Raw genomic sequence first — 21,130 nt, forward strand, 5'->3', positions numbered from 1 at the left:
CTATTGTCACCTGGGGCACTGAGTAGTCACAGCAGGGTGAGGCAGCTTTGTCTTGGGAGAGCTGGGTTCCTGCAGCTCAAAGTGCCCTCATCCGGAAACGTTGGGCCTTTGCCAGAGGGGACTAAAGGGGAGTTGGGCATGGGTGTTCTCAAGAAGCGGGTTCTGTTCCCAAGAAGCGGGCTGTACTTTCCAGTGGAGTGTAGGAAGCTATGAACACACTGTGGAGAGTGGGCTGGTTAGGATCGCAAGCAAGGGCTCCTAACAGCGCTCTGGAGGGAGTGCTCTGAATGGTTAATCATTGGGGCTGGGTGTGGTGGCTCACATCTGTAATCCCAGCACTTTGGGAGGCCGAGGCCGGTGGATCACTTGAAGTCAGGAGTTCAAGACCAACCTGGTCAATATGGTGAAAATGACGTCTCTATTAAAAATACAAAAATTAGTGGGGCATGGTGGTGGGCGCCTGTAATCCCAGCTACTTCCGAGGCTGAGGCAGAAGAATTGCTTGAACCCGGTAGGTGGAGGCTGCAGTGCACTGAGGTCACACCACTGCACTCCTGCCTGGGCGACAGAGACTCCGTCTCCAAAAAAACAAAAACCAAAAAACAAACAAAACCAAAATCACTGTGTCAGGGTGTGTAGGAATATGACCCCAGAGGGACTGTAATTTCCAGTGGGTGCCAACCTCTGGGTGATCTTAAAGTGTGAGGGTCAGAACGTGGGTGTCTAAGTACGTCCCTGATGGGGAAAAGCCTAGAAGAGGGTCTGCAGTGCGAGAGTGGGTGAGTGTGGGTGGGAGCTTCTGCGAGGATCGGGGTGGGGCAGCTCCGGATGGCAGGGGCCTCTGCTCTCTGGGAGGAGAGGGTTGCGGGCAGAGCCGCCAGGAATTGACCAATGGGTAGAGCGCCCGTATTTGCTCTCAGGAGCCTGCAAATTCCTCAGGGCTCAGATATCCACCCCTGACACCATTCCTCCCTTCCCCCCATTCCCCGCCCCACTTCCCGGCCCCTGGCATAAAAGGCGCCCGGTGAGGGCCTCGCCGCGCCTGCCGTGATCGCAGCCTCTGGGACCAGGGTCACTCCGTCCGTGCTCCGCCTCGCCATGACTTCCTACAGCTATCGCCAGTCGTCGTCCACGTCGTCCTTCGGGGGCCTGGGTGGCGGCTCCGTGCGTTTTGGGCCGGGTGTCGCCTTTCGCGCGCCCAGCATACACGGGGGCTCCGGCGGCCGCGGCGTGTCCGTGTCCTCCGCTCGCTTCGTGTCGTCGTCCTCCTCGGGGGGCTACGGCGGCGGCTATGGCGGCATCCTGGCCGCTTCCGACGGGCTGCTGGCGGGCAACGAGAAGCTCACCATGCAGAACCTCAACGACCGCCTGGCCTCCTACCTGGACAAGGTGCGCGCCCTGGAGGCAGCCAACGGCGAGCTGGAGGTGAAGATCCGCGACTGGTACCAGAAGCAGGGGCCCGGGCCCTCCCGCGACTACAGCCACTACTACAAGACCATCCAGGACCTGCGGGACAAGGTGGGCGGAGGCCGCGCGAAGTGCACCTGCCGCGGAAACCCAGCCCCGCGGGCCGGGCGAGGTCCCAGGCGGGGCGGCGGGCGGGAGCCCGTTAGGACAAGGGAGGGCCCGCAGGTGGGGCCGAGAAAAGGGGGGCAGGAGGCGGGGTGGGGGGGCAGGACCTCGGGGCGGGATGCGGAGGCGGGGGTGGTGGAAAGGGGAGGGAACTGGGCGGGGCAGGTAAGTAGGCGGGGCCTCTGGAGGCTGCGAGGTTGGAGCGCCCGGAGGGGGAGGCGGGGCGGGTTGGCGAGGCCTGGGAACACTGAGGGCCGAAGAGTGGTAGGAGATGGGACCCGACTGTGGAGTGCCCAGAGGTCTAGGCCGGGGGCTGCGCTGCCACAGGAAGATGCGAGAGTTTGGCTTTGGTGATCTGGTCCACCCGGGGCCAGTCCTGCCCCTCCGACCGCAGCATGGGGCCTCTTGCATTCTGTTTCTCTGGCCGCAAGGGTCTGGTGTCCCTCGCGCCAAGGCTTTGGCCTCCTCCCACTCTCTCGCCCTGGGGCCCATTTCTCTAGGAAGAATGGGAGATCCGGCTGTGGCTTCTGCGCGGGGTATAGGAGGGATGCTGGGTAAACCTCTGCTGGGGAGGACCCGGTACAGAGGCAGCTCCCTGTTGGGGAAAGTACAGATCTGCGTCACAGGCTCTTACAGGAAAACTCAAAGGGGCCTGTGGGGTAGGGCTTGGTCTCCACCCACAGAGAAGGAGAAATTTATTGGGTCGTGAAGACATTTATCAGAAGCCGTGGGACATTTACACGCTGGGTCTCCCAACACAGATTCCCAAAATATTTTCTGGTGCTGTACTCGTGGCATAACCCAGACCCACAGACCAGGAGGAAGAGCTAGAGATGTCAACAACCAACAAAAACTGTGCTTTACACACTTGTACAATTGTGACCTACAGGGGTGGGCACTGTTGCTCATACCTATAACCCCAGGACTTTGGGAGGCCAAGGTGGGAGGATTGCTTGAGCCCAGGAGTTTGAGACCAGCCTGGCCAACATGATGAAACCCTGTCTCTACTAAAAATACAAAAATTAGCTGGGTGTGGTGGCGTGTCCCCGTAATCTCAGCTACCTGCAGCAGAAGAATCACTGGAACCTGGGAGGCAGAGGCTCGGTGAGCCAAAACTGTGCCATTGCACTCCAGTCTGGGTGACAGAGTAAGACTCTGTCTCAAATAAATAAATAAATAAATAAGCCAGGCATGGTGGCATGTGCCTTGCAGTGAGCCACCATATGTGATCAGTGCCACTCCAGCCTGGGCAACAGAGTGAAACTCTGTCTCCAAAAAAAAAAAAAAAAAAAAAAATGGTAACAGACAATAAGTACGTTTTACTAGGCACCCTAATGCATTCTTTTTCTCACCTGTGTGTTTGTGCACATGCACACACACAAATGGGTGAAACAACTCTCTCCATACTAGGAGAGATCCCCTCTGATATTTTATAGCATGTTATGTTGCATTAAAAGCTATACAATCAGCCAGGCGCAGTGGCTCATGCCTGTAATCCTAGCATTTTGGGAGGTTGAGGCAGGCAGATTGCCTGAGCTCAGGAGTTCGAGACCAGCCTGGGCAATACAGTAAAACCCCACTCTACTAAAATACAAAAAAATTAGCTGGGCATGGTGGCATGTGCCTGTAGTCCCAGCTACCTGGAAGGCTGAAGGAGAATTGCGTGAACCGGGGGGGTTGCAGTGAGCTGAGATCGCGCCACTGCACTCCAGCTTGTGCAACAGAGTGAAACTCTGTCTCCAAAAATGACCAAAAAACCCCAAAAACCAACAGTCACCACCTGATGCATTGGCTAATGAGCGATGACCTGCTTTTTGAAAAACAACCCAGTTACCGTAATCAATGATAAGCTGGCAGTTGTGAATGCACCCCTCAGTGCAGGACCTCAGGTTGGGGTGAAGTTGGATGAGGCATCACCCTAAACTTTAGTTTCTACCTCTGTAACATTGGAGCAGCCACTGACCTAGCAGTGGGGAACCAGAGGCTATCAAAGATGAGATTCACAGTGCCTGGCACATAATAGATACTCAACAAATGGGCTTCTTTCCCTGGAGGCAAAATGTGCTTTGGGTAGGGGTGGCTACAGACAAAAGTATAGACAAAATCTCCCCGGGTCTGGTTTATAGACCCCCTTCAGGCCATTTAGAGTTTCCTTGCACACAGGTCTCAGAGATTTCCTCCCTTGCCTTCCTGCCTCCTCTGCCCATGCCTCCCTGGCTCCAGTGTTTCCTCCTGCCCCAGCTCCTGGGCATGGACTGTTTCCAAGGCCTCCCAGAGAGTGGGCCAGTGGGCGGCAGATGTTGGCTAGGGCTTTGGTGTCTAGGGAGCAGGGGCTTATTCATTTGCTTCCCTTTGTCTTCTGGGAAGAAAGTGAGTGGGCAGCACCTGTGTGCTGCACTGGTGCCAACCTCTCCCTCTGCCTTCCAGATTCTTGGTGCCACCATTGAGAACTCCAGGATTGTCCTGCAGATCGACAATGCCCGTCTGGCTGCAGATGACTTCCGAACCAAGTGAGTGTCTCTGCCCTGGAGGCTGCGGAAGCCAGGATTGGGATTGGGGCTGGTGGGTTTGGAATCTGCCCTCACCTAGCCTAGCTGGCCTGAAGCTAAGACCCCTGTGGACTCCTGAACTCTGGGGAGGTAGGGAAGTCTTCAGAGATGCAGAGAAAACTCTGCCTGGCTGCAACTATTTTTTCTGAAAGGTTTGAGACGGAGCAGGCTTTGCGCATGAGCGTGGAGGCCGACATCAATGGCCTGCGCAGAGTGCTGGATGAGCTGACCCTGGCCAGGACTGACCTGGAAATGCAGATTGAAGGGCTGAAGGAAGAGCTGGCCTACCTGAAGAAGAACCATGAGGAGGTGGATTTCAAGCTGGGCCTTTCTTCCATCCTTCCCTAACCTCCCAGGGCTGAAAACTCTTTTATTCTTATCCTCTGACCATGGTAACACTTGGCGCACCCTCACCATGGCCCTGGGTGTGGGTCATGGATCCCAGGGTTCCAAAAGGCATCAGTGAGGACCCAGTCTGTCCCCCAGTGCTAGTTACTAGGTCTGCACCCGAAAACTAAGCCCCTTTGGCCTGGAGGGTGGGGGAGTGACCTGGGCCCGTTCCAGAGGGGCCTGGATCCTGATATGCTCATGTCTGCTGTATCTTTTCAGGAACTCAGTGTGCTGAGGGGCCAAGTGGGAGGCCAGGTCAGTGTGGAGGTGGATTCGGCTCCGGGCACCGATCTCGCCAAGATCCTGAGTGACATGCGAAGCCAATATGAGGTCATGGCCGAGCAGAACCGGAAGGATGCTGAAGCCTGGTTTACCAGCCGGGTACGCAGAGGGAAGCAGGCACGCTTTGGGGGTTGGCAAGGAGAGAGGGCTCGGTGTTCCCTACGCGAAGGTTGGCCTGGTGTATTATTCCCTCTTCCTTCTGTTATTCCCTCTTCCTCCTCTCTCTGCAGACTGAAGAACTGAACCGGGAGGTCGCTGGCCACAGGGAGCAGCTCCAGATGAGCAACACCGAGGTCAGTGATCTGCGGCGCACCCTCCAGGGTCTTGAGATTGAGCTGCAGTCACAGCTGAGCATGGTACGTATCCCCTGGTTCCCTGTGCCATGCACACTTATGCCCTTGCAGCAGCCTAGGGCAGCCTGGCTGGTGGCTATGCCCATGTCCTCTCCGGGAACCAGGCCCTGCCGAGTCATACCCCCCTCTCCCCACCCTCAGAAAGCTGGCTTGGAAGGCACACTGGCAGAAACGGAGGCGCGCTTTGGAGCAGAGCTGGCGGTGATCCAGGCGCAGATCAGTGGCATTGAAGCCCAGCTGGGCGATGTGCGGGCTGATAGTGAGCGGCAGAACCAGGAGTACCAGCGGCTCTTGGACGTCAAGTCGCGGCTGGAGCAGGAGATCGCCACCTACCGCAGCCTGCTCGAGGACCAGGAAGATCGCTACAACAACCTGTCCGCCTCCAAGGTCCTCTGAGAAGGCAGCAGGCCCGGGGCATCTGCTGTCCTTCGGAGGGTGTCTCCTGGGTGAGGAGATGGGAAGGAAGGGACCCTTATCCCTAGTGCTTCCCCTGACCTGCCAATAAAATTTTATGGTTCAAGGGAGGAAGGACATTTGGTTTGTTATTTCAGCCCATGGAGAGATGAGTCAGGCCCCGCCTGGCCCTGTTTAGGTTTTATTTGAACCAAAGTTTGCTCTGTCCCAGGAAAGGGAGGGGAGGATACACACATACCTTGACTGTAATGGTAATTCCTGTTTGCGGAAGTCTTCACTTATTTAACCCGGCCCTTAAAATAACCTTGTGAAATAAGTGCTGCTTCCATTTTACAGAGGTAAACTAAGGCTCAGAGAGGTGAAGTGGTTTGTTCCACATGTAACTGCTCTAATGTGTGGCAAAGGCGGGATTTGAAATTGTTTTTGCTTCCAGATTTAGTTTTCTTTCTACTCTGCTCCCCGGGGGTTGAGGAATCTGAGCGAAATTAATGTGTGTTGAATACCTAATATGTGCTATCGAATCAAAAACAGTCCTAAAAGGTAGTTAGTATGAGCTGCATCTTATAGATGAGGAAGTAGGCTGAGAGAGGTTAAGTAACTTGTCCAAGGCCACACAGCAACCACATGGCAGAGCCAGGGCTAGAACCTAAGTTGCCTGATTCTTAGCCCATGGTGCCATCCCCAGCCAGGTGGTCTCCTGGAGTTGACCACCTGTGCCTGCTGCTTGTGCCTGTCTTGCTGACACTCCAGTCTTGCTCCATATGAAGGCTCAGGCCGGGTATCCCTAGGGGCAGTTCCTCCTGACACATTTCTCCATCTTACTGACACTGGGGATTTCGGGCCAGGCATCCTGCTCGGGAGGCTGTACCTGTCAGTGTGTGTTGCGTGGGTGCACGTACTAGAACATTCACTGGGTAAGCCCTGCAGAAGCCCCTTAACGCCCACCAGCCCATACCTGGGCCCAGGGCCTGGAATGGGACCCAGCAGTGACCCAGACCTCCCACACAGACCCCCCAACCTGGATTGCCTGGGGCCTACCCTGGGCCAGCAAAAGAATCAAGTCCCAGCTTCCTGGTACAACTCTGCCCTTGGGTGGGTATGGCCCTGCTTCTGTGGTTTACAGCTCAGCTGCCAAGAACAGAGCCCAATTCGAGGTGAGGAAGAGGCCCCGAAAGAAGTCCCACTTCTTCCCGGTGGAGAGGGGAGGGCTGCCCAACCCTGTAAGTGACAGGGGCAAGTGAGGGACACTTGTTCCGTGCCCACATGCTGCTAAATGTCCTCAGCACTCTGCTAAGGAGGCTGGAGACCCCATCACGGCCATGGCAATCCCGAAGAAGGAGCTATTTCCTCCTTTTCCTGGGGGTCTCAGGTTGGTTATGAACATGTGACCCCAGAGCCCTGCTGCCGTATCCTGGACTGGGACCCCCTTCTGCCCCCTCCCCAGCCATCCTGTTCTAGCCTCCAGCACCCACAAACCTCCACCCCCCTCACTTCTCAGGAAGCCTTGGTGCTGAAGGAGAGGCCTGGCTGTACCCTCAGCTGTGACAGCCCAGAGGCACTTGTCCCTGCCCGTGAAAGCCTCCCTTGTCACAGCTGAAACCTTCCCTCTGCCTCAGGGGCCCCTGGAATGTGACTGTGGGGCGGGGTCTGTGCCCACACAGGTGGGGCAGGTGGCTGAGTCTCAGGCCTGAGTGTCAGGAATGAAGCCTGTCTTTGTGTGCACAGTGCGGGGTGGGGCTGGAGTGGGGACGCTTTTCTGTCTCAGCCTGGATTCCTCGGACAGGAAAGAGAGGGGAGGGGGGAGGGGGGGAGTGCCTTTACACCCTGCTGGTCATCATGGCCACTTCAGTCTGTTGAGCATTTCCCTGAGTCATCTTGCTCCATCTGAGTCTGGCTAGGCTGGAGTTATTTCCATTTTCCTGATTGGTAGAGTGAGGCTGAGAAAGAGGAGGCATCATTACCCAAAACCGCACACCTGGTCAATGGGAAAAGACGGGTTTAAATGTAGCTCTCTAGGCTCCAGTCATGCCCTCTGTCCCTTGTTTCCCTGGGGAACGGGGGAGGTGTGGGAGGTTCTAAGGTAGACGGAGACTTCCTTCTTGTGTCCTCAAATGCTCACTGTGGCCCTGAGGCTGGGGGAGTCTGTGTTAATGGCCCAAGTTTAAATCAGGAACCAGGCTCAGAGAGGGTGGGTCTCTTTCCACTGGGCTGCACTGCCTCATCCCAGAGAGAAAAGGCCGGCTCCAGAGATGGCCCCATCTGGCTGCAGTGGGCAAAGGTCAGAAGCTGGCACAGCATCCTGGGCAGCTGCCTGGGGCAGGGCCTGGGGCTACAGCCTGGGCTGGGGCCAGACAGAACTTTATCCACCCAAGGCCATCCCACCTGGCGCTAATGAGGAAGCCCCGGGCCCCACCCAGACCTGGAGCTCACAGTAGCGGTTTGGACTGAAACCAGGGATTTGTGCTTGGGACAGCGAGGGGGTTAGCTGCCACCCCTCACCTGGGCCTGCAAGTGTAGGGAAAGCCACCTCGAGGGGCTGCTGGAGGAGAGTCAGGTGCAGAAGGGGATCTGGCTGGGGTCCAGCCCTCCCTCACCCCAGGGTGAAGGGCGAGTAATTGTTCATGTGTTAATTGCTGGGGCCGCAATGTCTGCAGAGACTTTTAATGAGCTCTGGATGATCTGAGTTTGATTATTTTTCTTTCGGAGAAAAAGACAATATCCTCCTACCCATGAGACAATACCACACTGTGCCCAGCATTGGAAGCTGGGCTCACTGCCAAGCTGGGTGAGAAGGAACCTACCCCCAGCCTCGCAGGCCTGCATCTCCCCTTGCCATCCCAGCTCAGATGCAGGAATTTGGGGTCTGCAGGAAGGACTCTTTCTGTGCCCTGTTTTGTTGAGGGCCTGAGGACCTGTTTGAGTCCTGGCTATGTCCTTTACCAGCGGTGCCACTTTGCACAAATTGCCTCACCTCTCCAAGTCTCAATTTCATTCCTTCTGAAACTTGGGCGGGGGTCACCCTCTGTTGTGAGGATGAGAGGAAGCCACGGATACAAAAGTGCTTCATAAATTGTGAAGTGCCGGGTAGAAGTAAAGGATTATGTTATTATAGCAAAATAAGAACGTAAGAACAACCTGCGCTGCCCCATAGGAGCCGGCTAAGGAGGAGTGATGCTGCTGAGCCTAAGAACATGCTCAGGCTCACAGGGCATGTTCTGAAGCCCAATGCCAAACCCCTCCTGGTGAGGGCACTCCGGAGGCCCAGGTGTCGGTCATGCACCCTGGCCCCTGCATACCTGGCACCAGGGTGGGGATCCAAGAGGAGGCAGGATGGGGGCTCTTGGGCCTCAGGGCTTCCCTGGAAAGTGAGAGTTGGGAGCACCCCTTCCCATAGGTAAACTGAGACTTAAAAAGGTAAATGTCCACAATCTTACCATAGTAATTGGTAGAGTCAGGATTTGAACCCAGGCCTCACAGTCTTACCACGGTAATTGATAGAGCCAGAATTTAAACCCAAGCCTGAGGGGCTCCAGAGCCGTGTCCACTTCACCATGCTTCAACCTGGGCTAGGAATCCTCTTCCTGAGTTTCTGTAAGCCCTGGGGCCAGGTCCAGAGGGGGAGCCACACCTCCAAGTGGCACTGCCCACAGGTATCAGGTGTCCCTGGAAAGGTTTCCCTGAGCTGGTGGCAGGGAAAAGGGCTCTCCTGAGTGTTCAACTCCCCTGTCTGTGTGAAGTGATGCCTTGGTCTTTGAGATCTCCAGTGTCTTCCAGCCTGCCCGCCAGCCTCCCGTCCTTCCTTCTACAGCACTCAGGTACATAGAGCCTTCTGCAGTGGCTCCTCCCCAGCCAGCACTTGACAGGACAGATGGGGGCTAATCTGGCCCTGCTAAGCAGCGACATGCCTCTCCTGGAGAAGGCAGGGGCTTCCTGGAACTTGCCCCAGCCTTATCAGCGGAGGTTTGCCCCAACACATCCCAGAAGCGAGCAAAGGTTCAGCGACGTGCAGCTGGCAGGTGTCGGGATCATCAGTCATCCCCTTGTCAACCCTGAGCCTGCTGGGCTTTTGTGAGGGTGCCAGGGACACAGGCTGGAGGCTGGCAGGAGGGGAGTAGGGGTGGGAGGAGCAGAGTTCATCTCCCACACCAGGGAAGGGACATCTCCCACACCAGGGAAGGGACAGATGCTGGCTCCTCTGGTCACTTCAGCTGGACCCTGGCTTCTGTCCTCCACTTGCCCCCAGGGACCCTGCATTCCCATTCCCAGAGGCCTCCTCATTCACTCACTCACAGGGTTTTGAGTTGGATAACACAGCGTAATGATCGGGAAGTGGTAACTCCCAAACTGAGAACACGGAGCTGTCCCCTTGGGGAGAAGCTCAGGTCTCGGGGCAGTGGAGAAGCCCAGCTGAGGGCACGGTTGGCCTGAGCTGCTCTCAGTACAGGCAGAGGCCTTGGTAGCCGTTCGCTCCCTGCTGCTGTCTTCTGGCATGGAGAGATGAACCTGTAATCCAAGTGTTAAAACGGTGCCCTGGGGGAAAACACCATTAATTCTGAATCATCTCTTTTGTTGCATTAGGAAAAAAACAGAAGAGAAAAACTTCACAGGAGCCATTCAGGGTGTGCAGGCAGCTGTGTCTGTCAGGAAGGCAGAAGGAGTTGGCTTTGCTTTGGGGGAGGAGACCAGGTCCCACAATACCCTCAGAGGGGTATATAAGGAGCCCCAGCTGGCGGGTGGCAGACGCTCTGCTCTGAGTGCAGCCTGGGCCCAGCACCTCCTGCCAGCATCTCTTGGGCTTGTTGAAAACTCACGGGCACTGGCTACCTGGCTATGACCACCACATTTCTGCAAACTTCTTCCTCCACTTTTGGGGGTGGCTCTATCCGAGGGGGTTCCCTCCTGGCTGGGGGAGGTGGCTTTGGTGGGGGGAGTCTCTATGGGAGAGGTGGAAGCCGAAGTATCTCAGCTTCTTCTGCTAGGTTTGTCTCTTCAGGGTCAGGAGGGGGATATGGGGGTGGCACGAGCTGTGGCTTTAGCGGAGGGGCTGGTAGTGGTTTCGGTGGAGGCTTTGGATGTGGCATTGGTGGGGGTTTTGGTGGTGGCTTTGGTGGTAGCGATGGTGGCCTCCTCTCTGGCAATGAGAAGATCACCATGCAGAACCTCAATGACCGCCTGGCCTCCTACCTGGACAAGGTGCGTGCCCTGGAGGAGGCCAACGCTGACCTGGAGGTGAAGATCCGGGACTGGTACCAGAGGCAGGCCCCGACCAGCCTGGAACGCGACTACAGCCAATACTTCAAGACCATTGAAGAGCTCCGGGACAAGGTGAGTCCTCAGATGCAAAGAGAGGGCAGCAGGTGGCTGGTGCCCTGCACACGCCTCTAACGTCAGTGTCACTGCTGAGTCGAGAAAATCCTTTCCTGCCCAGGCAATGACTGTCTGGTGTGCAGCCTCAGCAAATTTGGAATGCACCTGCTGTCCAGTGCAGAGGCCGCACACACCTTCTCTACTTGCTGGTGTTGGGGAGGGAGGGAGGGGTCTTGGGAATCTGGCTAGGACCAACGGGGGCACAGTTGGGGGCAATTATAAAGAGCAGCTTGCCAGGCGCAGTAGCTCACACCCGTAATTCTAGTGCTTTGGGGGGCCAAGGTGACAGGATTGTTTGTGTCCAGGAGTTAGAGGCTGCAGTGAGCTATGACTGTGCCATTGCACTCCGGCCTAGGTGACAGAGTGAGAACCTGTCTCTAATTAAAAAAAGAATAATAATAATAATTAAAAAGAGCAACTCAAACTCCCTACCTCATGCACACTGCTGGCTTCTGCATAAAGTGTTTCTTTACCTCTTTGGCAAGAAAGGGATTGGAGTGTAGCCTCATGAGTCCCCGATGCTACAGCCTCTTGTGTTTTCCTATAAAGAAGGCTTTTGTGCTAAAAGTACTGTTGGGTCTTCCGAGACCTGGGAACCCATGACCCATTCTGCCACCCACTCACTCACCGTTTTACTCCCTGAGACTGGGTTCCTCATTTGTAAAATGCCTTCTTTAGCTGGCCTCTAGGTTGCCACTGGCTGGAATGTTCTTTAGATTCATGGCTGTGTCAAGGTGTGCAGGATGCAGTGGCCATGACTTGGTCCTCAGGGGCGCTGGTGGAGTGTCTCTGAGAGGGCCATTGTCAGAGCTGACTGCACCTCACTCTGTTACTCTCTGGGGCCACCAATTCCCATAGGCAATACTGCCTCCTTGGTCTTCCATGCCCTGGAGACAAGGAGGGCAGCTCCTCAGGTGTCTCAAGGAGGGTGGCACGTGGCAGAACAAGAAATGGACACTCAAGATGAGGCTGGACTCTGCCCCCCCCAGAGGCCCTACGGATGTTTGCTGGTGGTGTCAGTGGGGTGACTGTTAGTGAGGGGCTGGCTCTGGGTGCAGAGCAGAGAGCAGCAGGGGAGAGAGAGGACTCCTCTAGGCACCAATCCTGTCTCCTGCAGATCATGGCCACCACCATCGACAACTCCCGGGTCATCCTGGAAATCGACAACGCCAGGCTGGCTGCGGACGACTTCAGGCTCAAGTGCGCTCCCGCCTCCCTCAACTCTTCCTGCATTGCCCGCTTTACTTGGCCTTCTCCTGGCTCTGACTCAGGAAGCCCAGACCCCTCTCACTTCCTTTTTTGGCCTCCGTCTCTCCTCTCAGGTATGAGAATGAGCTGGCCCTGCGCCAGGGCGTGGAGGCTGACATCAACGGCCTGCGCCGAGTGCTGGATGAGCTGACCCTGGCCAGAACTGACCTGGAGATGCAGATCGAGGGCCTGAATGAGGAGCTAGCCTACTTGAAGAAGAACCACGAGGAGGTGAGAGGTGGCCCCCATCATCCCCGAACCTGAGAGAGGTGGGGAACCGCTTTCCAAAATGCACTTAAATTGCTCAGAGGGAAAGACTGCTGCTCCAGGAAGTCCTCCCAGATTTTCCTGAGATTAAGTTGGTGGGAGGCAGAGTGGGGCTGCTGGTGCTTCCTCATAGTTGACCTGGGGCTTAGTGGTTCAGAAACAGCCCTCCGCTCCCAACCAGGTGTCCTCATGGAAAGGAAGGGGCACTGTCCCCTGGTAGCCCAGACCATAGCCAAGCCAGGTGGCTAGTATGAATTGCTATCGTCCTGACTGGCTTTGTGAGCTCACGTCAGGGGCCTGCCGTCTCAGGGTCCTCCCTTGGAAGGACCTAGAGCAGCAGAGAGCTCCTCGGAGCTGAGGGGTCCATGTGACCAAACCTCTTCATGTGCAATGTGGAACAGCGGTTGGGGTGCTAGGGGCAGAGCCAGGATTAGCATGTGGGAACGCAGACTCTCAGGTGTCTCTTCTGTTCTCCATCTCTAAATGCGCCCCTCCCACCCTGCAGGAGATGAAGGAGTTTAGCAGCCAGCTGGCCGGCCAGGTCAACGTGGAGATGGACGCGGCGCCGGGCGTGGACCTGACCCGCGTGCTGGCGGAGATGCGGGAGCAGTACGAGGCCATGGCGGAGAAGAACCGCCGGGACGCTGAGGCCTGGTTCTTCAGCAAGGTGGGCCTGACCTCCTGCCCTGCCCTGCCCTGCCCTGCCTGCCCAGGACCCTCAGTCTTGGAGGAGGCACCAGGGCTCACTTCTCTCATGCATGACCTACAGACTGAGGAGCTGAACAAAGAGATGGTTTCCAACACAGAGATGATCCAGACCAGCAAGACGGAGATCACAGACCTGAGACGCACGATGCAGGGGCTGGAGATCGAGCTGCAGTCCCAGCTCAGCACGGTACGGCCACCGCGTCCCCCATCCCGGCCTCTCGGCTGGTAGAAGCACCCACCCTTCCTGGCTAGTTAAGCCTTGGAGTTCTCAAGTCCCCTCAAGAGGTGGTTCCCTGCATTCCATTCAGTGCCCACTGCCTCCTGCCTGCCCTCAGTGGGTTCCTTTTCAGCCTGATGTGTCTACGTACCTGTCGCTCCCCCAGAAAGCCGGGCTGGAGAACTCTCTGGCCGAGACGGAGTGCCGCTATGCCATGCAGCTGCAGCAGATCCAGGGGCTCATCAGTGGCCTGGAGGCGCAGCTGAGCGAGCTCCGATGTGAGATGGAGGCTCAGAACCAGGAGTACAAGATGCTGCTGGACATCAAGATGCGGCTGGAGCAGGAGATTGCCACCTACCGCAGCCTGCTTGAGGGCCAGGATGCCAAGTAGGCGCCTGGGCACAGGGGGAGGAGTGCTCAGGGCTGGTGGTGCCTAGAGTGCAGGGTCATCCTAAGGGAATGGCAGGGTGTGGCAGCCTGGAGAAACTGTGAAAAGAGAACTGAGCAAGGAGAGAGGGTCTGGACTTTGCACTCTGGTCCTTGACTGTTACCTGGGGCAGGTCACTTCCTCTCTCTGGATCTGTGTTTCTTCTGCAAATGATAGAGGCTGGGCTAATGATAGTGAAGATCTAGTGCTCATTCCATTCTCTGCATGAAATAGATGGGTATTCTTGTAGATCAGAATCTCGGCCAGGCGCGTTGGCTCATGCCTGCAATCCCAGCACTTTGGGAGGCTGAGGTCAGGAATTTGAGACCAGCTTGGCCAACGTGGCCAAACCTCATCTGTACTAAAAATACAAAAATTAGCTGGGCATGGTGGTGGGCATGTAATCCCAGCTACTTGGGAGGCTGAGTCACAAGAATCATTTGAACCCGGGAGGTGGAGGTTGCAGTGAGCCGAGATCATGCCACTGCACTCCAGCCTAGGCAACAGAGCAAGACTCAGTCTCAAAAAACAATCAAAAAACCCCCCCAAAAGAATCTGTCTACTTGGGGGTGGCAGGCCTGGATGGGCTAGCAGGATGTCCCAACCCTAGAGGAGTCATGTGTGTGGGTGGTGTAGGTTCTGGAGGAGACTGCATAGCTATCTACTTGAGCTTCCCTTAGGGACACCTGAGCTTCTGCCCTTTGCTTAAGTGAGCTTCCCTCTTTCTTTCAGGATGGCTGCCGTTGGCATCAGGGAAGGTAGGAAGGCTTCACTCTTCTGGTGTGGGATGGGGAGGGCCACCACTCCCTGCAGACTAGGGAGGGAAGGAGAAAGAGCCCAAACACCCCATTAGGCAGAAATGTTCCCATTCCATTGGATACCTCTTCCCCAGCGGGCCCTCTATCAGCCCCAGGTAAGAGTGGGGTTGGCAATTTATTGAGAAAATTCCAGGTTGAGTAGGCTTCGTTCAGGGTATGTCTCTCCCCAGGCCCCATCTTTATGCACTTCTGCTAAGATGCCCACAGTGACTCCCCCTTCACACGCAGCTTCAAAACCCTCATGTGGTTGCTCCCTGCCGGGCATACCTGCCATTGCCACTGCCCAGCTTTGTGATGAGGAATTCAACAACAGATCTCTGGCGGCTCTTAAGGGGTTGGTTGGTGGCCATTCTCAGGGGTGCTGTCTAGTTTCCCCAGAGCCCTGCCAAGGTCCTGGCCACTTTGGGAGAAAGGGGAGGTTCCCCCAATCCAAAGCCTCCTCCTTCTCTCTCTAGCCTCTTTGGGAGGTGGTGGTGGCAGCAGCAATTTCCGCATCAACGTAGAGGAGTCAGTGGATGGAAAGGTGGTTTCTTCCCGCAAGAGAGAAATCTAAGTGCCCATCGCGGGAGAAACATCCCTTGCCACCCCCCACTCTCATCAGGCCAAGTGGAGGACTGGCCAGAGGGGCTGCACACGCAAACCCCAGTCCCTGCCTTCTGAGAGCTGGAAAAGGTCCCTCGGCATCTCATTTCAGGGCTTTGCATGCGCTCGGTTCTCCCTCTACCTCTCCCTGACTTCCTTAGAGCAAGGAGGTGCAAGAAGCAGCTGTATTGTGTAATGCGCTCATTTGTACGGTGTCTGTTCCGGCAATAAAGAATTACTTTTCCTTTTGCAAATATATCTTGGCAATATGCCCAGTCTTTCTTGATGGGGTCCCAGCTGGCCTCTGACCTCTGAGGAGACCCAGGGTCCACATGCTGACATCTGCCCTGACTTGGGCCTCTTCCCTGTGTGGCCACAATTCATTCTTTTGGGTACCCAGGGTGCTGGTGGCTGGGACAAACACAGTGCCTCTCAGGCGATTTGCTCTTCTTGGTCACCATGGGGTGACCAGGGAAGTGAGGGTTGGGAAGTTCCCTTAGAACAGTTTGGTGTACCCAACACAGGACTCAGCACATCTCACAATGGTTCATATTTACCAGGTGACTGATTGCATTGATTGTGCTGGTTCACCACTCCATGGCTGGCACGATGCCAGGCACACTCACCCACGGGGCTCATTTAATCCTCACCACTGTAGGTGGTCAGGATTTTATTCCCACTTAGAGATGAGGTCACTGGAGGCAGAGAGAACAGTGACTTGCCCCGGGCCTTGTGGATGGGTGATAAGCAGCAGGGCTGGGCCCGGGCCTGCATCCGGAGGACTCCAAGACCAGTGCTTGCTCTAGAACCGCAGGCCCTCTTCACAACCTGCTGCTGGGACCCTCCTCCTTGCTTCTGACCCTCACCACATGTGCTGCTCCAATCTCCCCTCCTTTCTAGCCAGGCATAACTGACCTCCAGGGTGGCCAAGGCAGTTCCCATCTTGACTGACACCTTTTCCCAAAAGGCACTTGAAGCTGACACCTTTTTCCAAAAGGCACTTATATTGCCCAGAGGGAAAGACAACGACTCCAGGAAGCCCTCCTAGATTTTGCCAAGATTAAGTTGAAAGCAACATCGACCCCTCTTACCCTCCTTAATCCAAATCCTGCTCCTGCTCCCCGATCCCCGGCGTCTCCACCCTAGTCCTGAAAGAGCAGTAGCATCCATGCACACATTGTTTGCGGCCTCTGGTCTCAGGCTGTTTTCTCTGAGCTGCTGAATTGATAGTCCCAAACACAGGGCAGGAATTGAGGAAGCGGAGAGCTCTGGGTGCAGAGGCTGGGCTGGCTCAGGCCCCGGGGTGAAGATTGGGGGTGAGGAGGGAGAACCGGTTTCTTGGTCTCACCGGGAAGAGCAGGTTGGAGGTGGCTCTGCTCTTTGGAGAATCTGATCTTTTGAGGGAAGAGTCAAGCCCTCTATCCTCGTGTGTCTCGCTGTGCAAAGCCCCTTCCCCACACACCCCTGGTTGGAGAGAAAGTGGTGCCTGCCCTTTCTAGGGAGATTTAATTAAGAATCTGTCTCCTGAGAACACACAGAGGCCAGACTTCCCTGGGGCTGGAGGAAGGAAACAGAATTTATTGGGTGTCTACGATAAGTCAAGCCCTGGGCTAGGCGTTCCAGGACGGCGTCCCACTAACTCTTCCAACAGCTCTTTCAGCTCGTAGCAGCCTTCAGCATCAGTTTCAGAAGAGGAAACTGAGGCCTGGAGAAGTTTAGTAACTTGAATGAGGTCACAAGCCAGGAAATGGTGAAGCTGGGTCTGGGACTGGTCGCTCTGATTCCAGACCCTTGCTTTGCCCTTTAAGATGTGAGATGACAGAAGCTGCAACACTTTTCTTAAGAGGTGTGCTAACCAAAAATTTAAAAGCCGTCTCTCCCTCCTTCTCTCTTTTTTTAAGAGGCCATGTCTTGCTCCATTGCCCAGGCTGCTCTCAGCTCCTGGCCTCAAGTGATACTCCTGCCTCATCCTCCCGAGTAGCTGGGATTATAGGAGTGAACCACTGCGCCCAACAGAAACCCATTTCTTAACCTCTGCGGGCAGCATGTCCAAACGCCGTAGAGTCCATCAGCGTCAGAAAGATTGTCCTCGCATCTAACCTTAGTTTCTCACGCTGTGGTTTAAGCTCACCCTGACACCCAACCCGTCAGCTGTGATTCCCCAGGTCCCAGGAACAACCAGTCTCCTTCCCACCTCTTTTGGTCCCTGGCAGTCAAAGCTGGTGGCCTGGCTGCTGCTTCTGCCTCACTGGCCTTCAGGCCTCTGTCAAGAGGTCTGTCCAGCGTGCCTCCTCTCCGGGCCAGACTCTGGCTTGAGGGTAGGAGGAAAATCTCCTGTCTCCCTGGAGTACCGATTTTTGCTCTCCTGGAATGCCTGGAGGGGCTGTCAGAGAATTCCTGGGAACTTGCCAAGTCCCATCCCCAGCTTGAGCCTGGAGGGAGATGCCCGCACCAAGGGATAGCTCATGCCCTACTGAGCCTTTAAATAGTCTCTGGGCAGGGAGGGTGCACCTTCTGACTGCCCTGGGCTGAGGTCAGGCTTGGTTTCCAGCCAATCAGAGAAGCAGGCAGTGGGCGATGCCTCTCCCTTCTCCCCACAGAGAGAGGGCGGCTTTCTGACTAGAGATTAGGGCCTTGTCCTCTGCTCAGGCTGGGTTTCCCAGATCAGGCATGAGACATGCTTGCCGCTATCTCCCTGAGGACTGTGGCTGGCCCCTGCCTCTCTCTGAGTTTCAGTTTCCCTATTTTTTTTTTTTTTTTTTTTTTTTTTTTTTTTTTGAGATGGAGTTTCTTGTTGCCCAGGCTGGAGTGCAATGTTGGCAATCTCGGCTCACTGCAACCTCCGCCTCCTGGGTTCAAGCAATTCTCCTGCCTCAACCTCCTGAGTAGCTGGGATTACAGGCATCCATCACCACGTCCAGCTAATTTTTTGGGTTTTTAGTAGAGACAAGGTTTCACATGTTGGCCAGGCTGGTCACAAACTCCTGACCTCAGGCGATCCACCTGCCTCGGGCTCCCAAAGTGCTGGGATTACAGGCGTGAGTCACTGCACCTGGCTCAGTCTCCCCATTTTTCAACTGGGAGTCTGGTTGGACAAGAGGATCATGAGGGTCTCTATGAGATGATCTGTATCCTGGGACCTCAGAAGGGAACCTGTGTTGGCATCGACGGTGTTCACTCTCTTCACTGCTGAATTCTCAGTGCGGGTGCTAAACAAAGCTTTGTTTAATGCATGAACTTGCTTCTTTGCTTTTTCCTGCCTTAGACATGCTTCAGTATGCTGATCATGTGCCCACCTGGTGGTCACCTATCCCTCCGTGGGCAGCTGGCAGCACAGGGGGAAATAAGGAGCAGACAGCTGTTCTCCTGAGATTTTTTTTTTGATTACCACCTGTGGCTCTCCTGAATTGGGGCTGGATAGTGTCCCCATTGGACACTACTCATGTTTGCCAATCCTCACCTAAAGCCAGCTGACAAAATATCCCCGAAATGGCATCTCAGGCATTCATTCTGAGCTTTCCTGTGCCAGGAGCAGGATTTGGGGATATATTCAGCAAAGGTCCCATCTTGGGGAACCTGAGATGGAGTAGGAGGAATAAGCTAGGAAATCTACCTTCTTTCATTTGCCTGGTGGCCGTGGGTGCCATGCTGGCTGTAGGGACCAGAGAGAAGGGGGGTAAACAGTGTGTCCCTGCAGGGTAGAGGCTCAGAGGAATCCTGACAGGTTGCTGAGCAATGCTGAGCTTGCATTTCCTTATGTGTAAAAGGGAAGCAACAGCAACTTCTCGCCCGCACAGTGCCTCCTGGGTCTCTGGTATTGAGGAGCCTGGAACACAAACTCATCTTGTGCTCAGTTTTCAGGGGTGGCCACTGAGGCACTGAGAGCTTGAGTGAATTTCCCAAGATTACACAGTGAGTTGGTGGCGGATGGAGGATTGAAACTCAGGTCTTCCTTGTCCAAAGCCCTTGCTGAGCTCGCTGGGTGTCTGAGAAGCCTGGGCGGCATAGAAGGGATTGTAAAAAGTTGGGAGATGCAAGAGCCTAAGGCATTGAGGCTTAGCCTTGAAAGACTTCTGAGTGGTGCTGTGCCAAGCAGGTGTCTCTGAGGAGGGGGAGCTGCCTAGAGGGCCTAGGGTGATTCTCTGGGGAGGGGCTGCCTTTCAGGACAGGCCTCTGCCCTGTGGAGAAGCGTTGAGACCCTTTTTGAGGTTGGTCAGTTGTCCTGGACTCTGGGTCCCACGGAGTCCAGGGAGAGAGGTGCCTGATCCAAGCAAGGAATTCCAGATTAGAATCTGGGGACAGGGTTGAAGCCTCACCTCTGCAGATAAACAAGCTAATGACTGTGGACAAATCTTTGAGAATCAGAGACTCAGAAAGGCAACTTGCTGAAGGAAACTTAGAAATCGTTTCAATGTAGGGCCCACGATGGGCTGGGGGTACAGCTGGAAATTCACGCACTTTCCCCCCGATTCTTCTTCTTCCTGGGCCTCAGCCCTCTGAGCCTTGGCATTCTGGGCCTCAGTTTCCCCAAAGGTGACATGAGGGAGTTGGATGAGAAAGTTCCTACAATAATTCTGTGCTGAATGAGCACTCCCATGGGCCGCCAAGCTTTGGAGCTCAGACTAGGGACAGACAGTAGGCGGGCCGACCCGACCCGTCAGGCCACCAGCTGCTCAGGCCTAGCTACTGTGGGAAGCAGGATGGTCCACTGGCCCAGCCTGGGGTGACAGGTTGGCCCGAGAAAGAGTAAGGCCACAGAAGATGGCCTTGCTTGGATGGGGATGGTGCCGGCACTGGCCTGGAGGGATTTACCATGGACATAATTGCACTTTCGAGTTTAAGCAACGTGTTTAAACTCTCTGGGCCGCAGCTTTCTCACCTGAGAAAGGAGTATAATAAAAACAGCAGAGGGGTTTTGAGGACCGAATGAGATTACACAGGCTTCAATAAATGGTAGCTAGTGTTATCTTTCAACCCGTATAAGAATGTGAACACAGAAAAAAAAGCCCTACTTTTTCTTATCTATAGCCACACTCAACATAGAACAGCTCTGTGACCCCATACCAAACAGTTCTCTGACACTAAGCGGGTGTCCTACAAGTCCATGCTATTCTGACACTAACTGTAATTAGCACGGACCCCACAGATTAAGGGCTCAGTCCCGCAAGACTGTCCCCACAGCCAACTGCAAAAGCCATCTGCAAAGAGTAGGTCCCCGGGTGACCCACGTCGGTCTGATTTGGCTACAAATCACCACAAGGGGGTGATGACCCCCTGAGTAATTCGGCAGCACAGCTCACAGAACCCAGGAAAGCAGGGCACTTATTTATTGTTGTCAATGACTGACAAAGGGCATTTTAAAGGCTAAAAATGAACAGCCAGACAAAGAGATACACAGGGCGAGGTGCAGAGGTGTCCTGAGAGCAGGAGCATCTGTCCTTGTGAAGTTGGGATGCAGCACCTTCCTGGCACGTGGACGTGTTCTTGGTCTCCAACCCGGAAGCTCTCTGAGCCCCGCAGTTCAAGGATTTGTATGGAGGCTTCATCACATTGCCGTAGTCAATTACAACTCAATGTCCGGCCCCTCTCCCCTTCCTGGAGGACCGGGGATGGGGTGGGCTGAAAGTCTTTGCAGTGACCAGCCCCCATCCGGAGCCCACTAAGAGTCACCTCATTAGATCAGGAGACGCTCCTTCCACTAGGAGATTCTAAGGGAGTAAAAGTTCTATGTTAGAAACTGGGCTCAAAGACTCAATATTAGAACAAAGATGTCCCTAGCACCCTTATTACTCAAGAAATGACGAGTGTTTGGGAAACATTCAGAGATCAAACATCTGAATTCTCAGCAAGGCTGCTGAGATGCTGTCAGGGTAGAGAGGGCCAGAGGCCAGGTCTAAATCTTGCCTTCTTGGTGTCCTTAGACAAGCGACTTTCCC

General features: G+C 55.1%; 2 protein-coding genes across 2 annotated transcripts; both read left to right on the forward strand.

Moving 5' to 3' along the window:
* Nucleotides 1–923: 923 nt before the first annotated feature.
* KRT19 (keratin 19) lies at nt 924–5,671 on the forward strand. Its single transcript, XM_032279714.1, has 6 exons — nt 924–1,518; nt 4,000–4,082; nt 4,274–4,430; nt 4,731–4,892; nt 5,024–5,149; nt 5,288–5,671. The coding sequence occupies exons 1-6, from the start codon at nt 1,099–1,101 to the stop codon at nt 5,540–5,542; spliced, it is 1,203 nt and encodes a 400-aa protein (XP_032135605.1). The 5' UTR covers nt 924–1,098; the 3' UTR covers nt 5,543–5,671.
* A 4,104-nt stretch (nt 5,672–9,775) lies between these two features.
* Nucleotides 9,776–15,450, forward strand: KRT15 (keratin 15). Its single transcript, XM_032279701.1, has 8 exons — nt 9,776–10,885; nt 12,045–12,127; nt 12,250–12,406; nt 12,948–13,109; nt 13,212–13,337; nt 13,534–13,754; nt 14,527–14,552; nt 15,068–15,450. The coding sequence occupies exons 1-8, from the start codon at nt 10,391–10,393 to the stop codon at nt 15,163–15,165; spliced, it is 1,368 nt and encodes a 455-aa protein (XP_032135592.1). The 5' UTR covers nt 9,776–10,390; the 3' UTR covers nt 15,166–15,450.
* Nucleotides 15,451–21,130: the final 5,680 nt, after the last annotated feature.

Source organism: Sapajus apella, unplaced genomic scaffold, assembly GCF_009761245.1.
Source record: "Sapajus apella isolate SASKATOON/1434 unplaced genomic scaffold, GSC_monkey_1.0 scaffold12, whole genome shotgun sequence".
Taxonomy (NCBI): domain Eukaryota; kingdom Metazoa; phylum Chordata; class Mammalia; order Primates; family Cebidae; genus Sapajus; species Sapajus apella.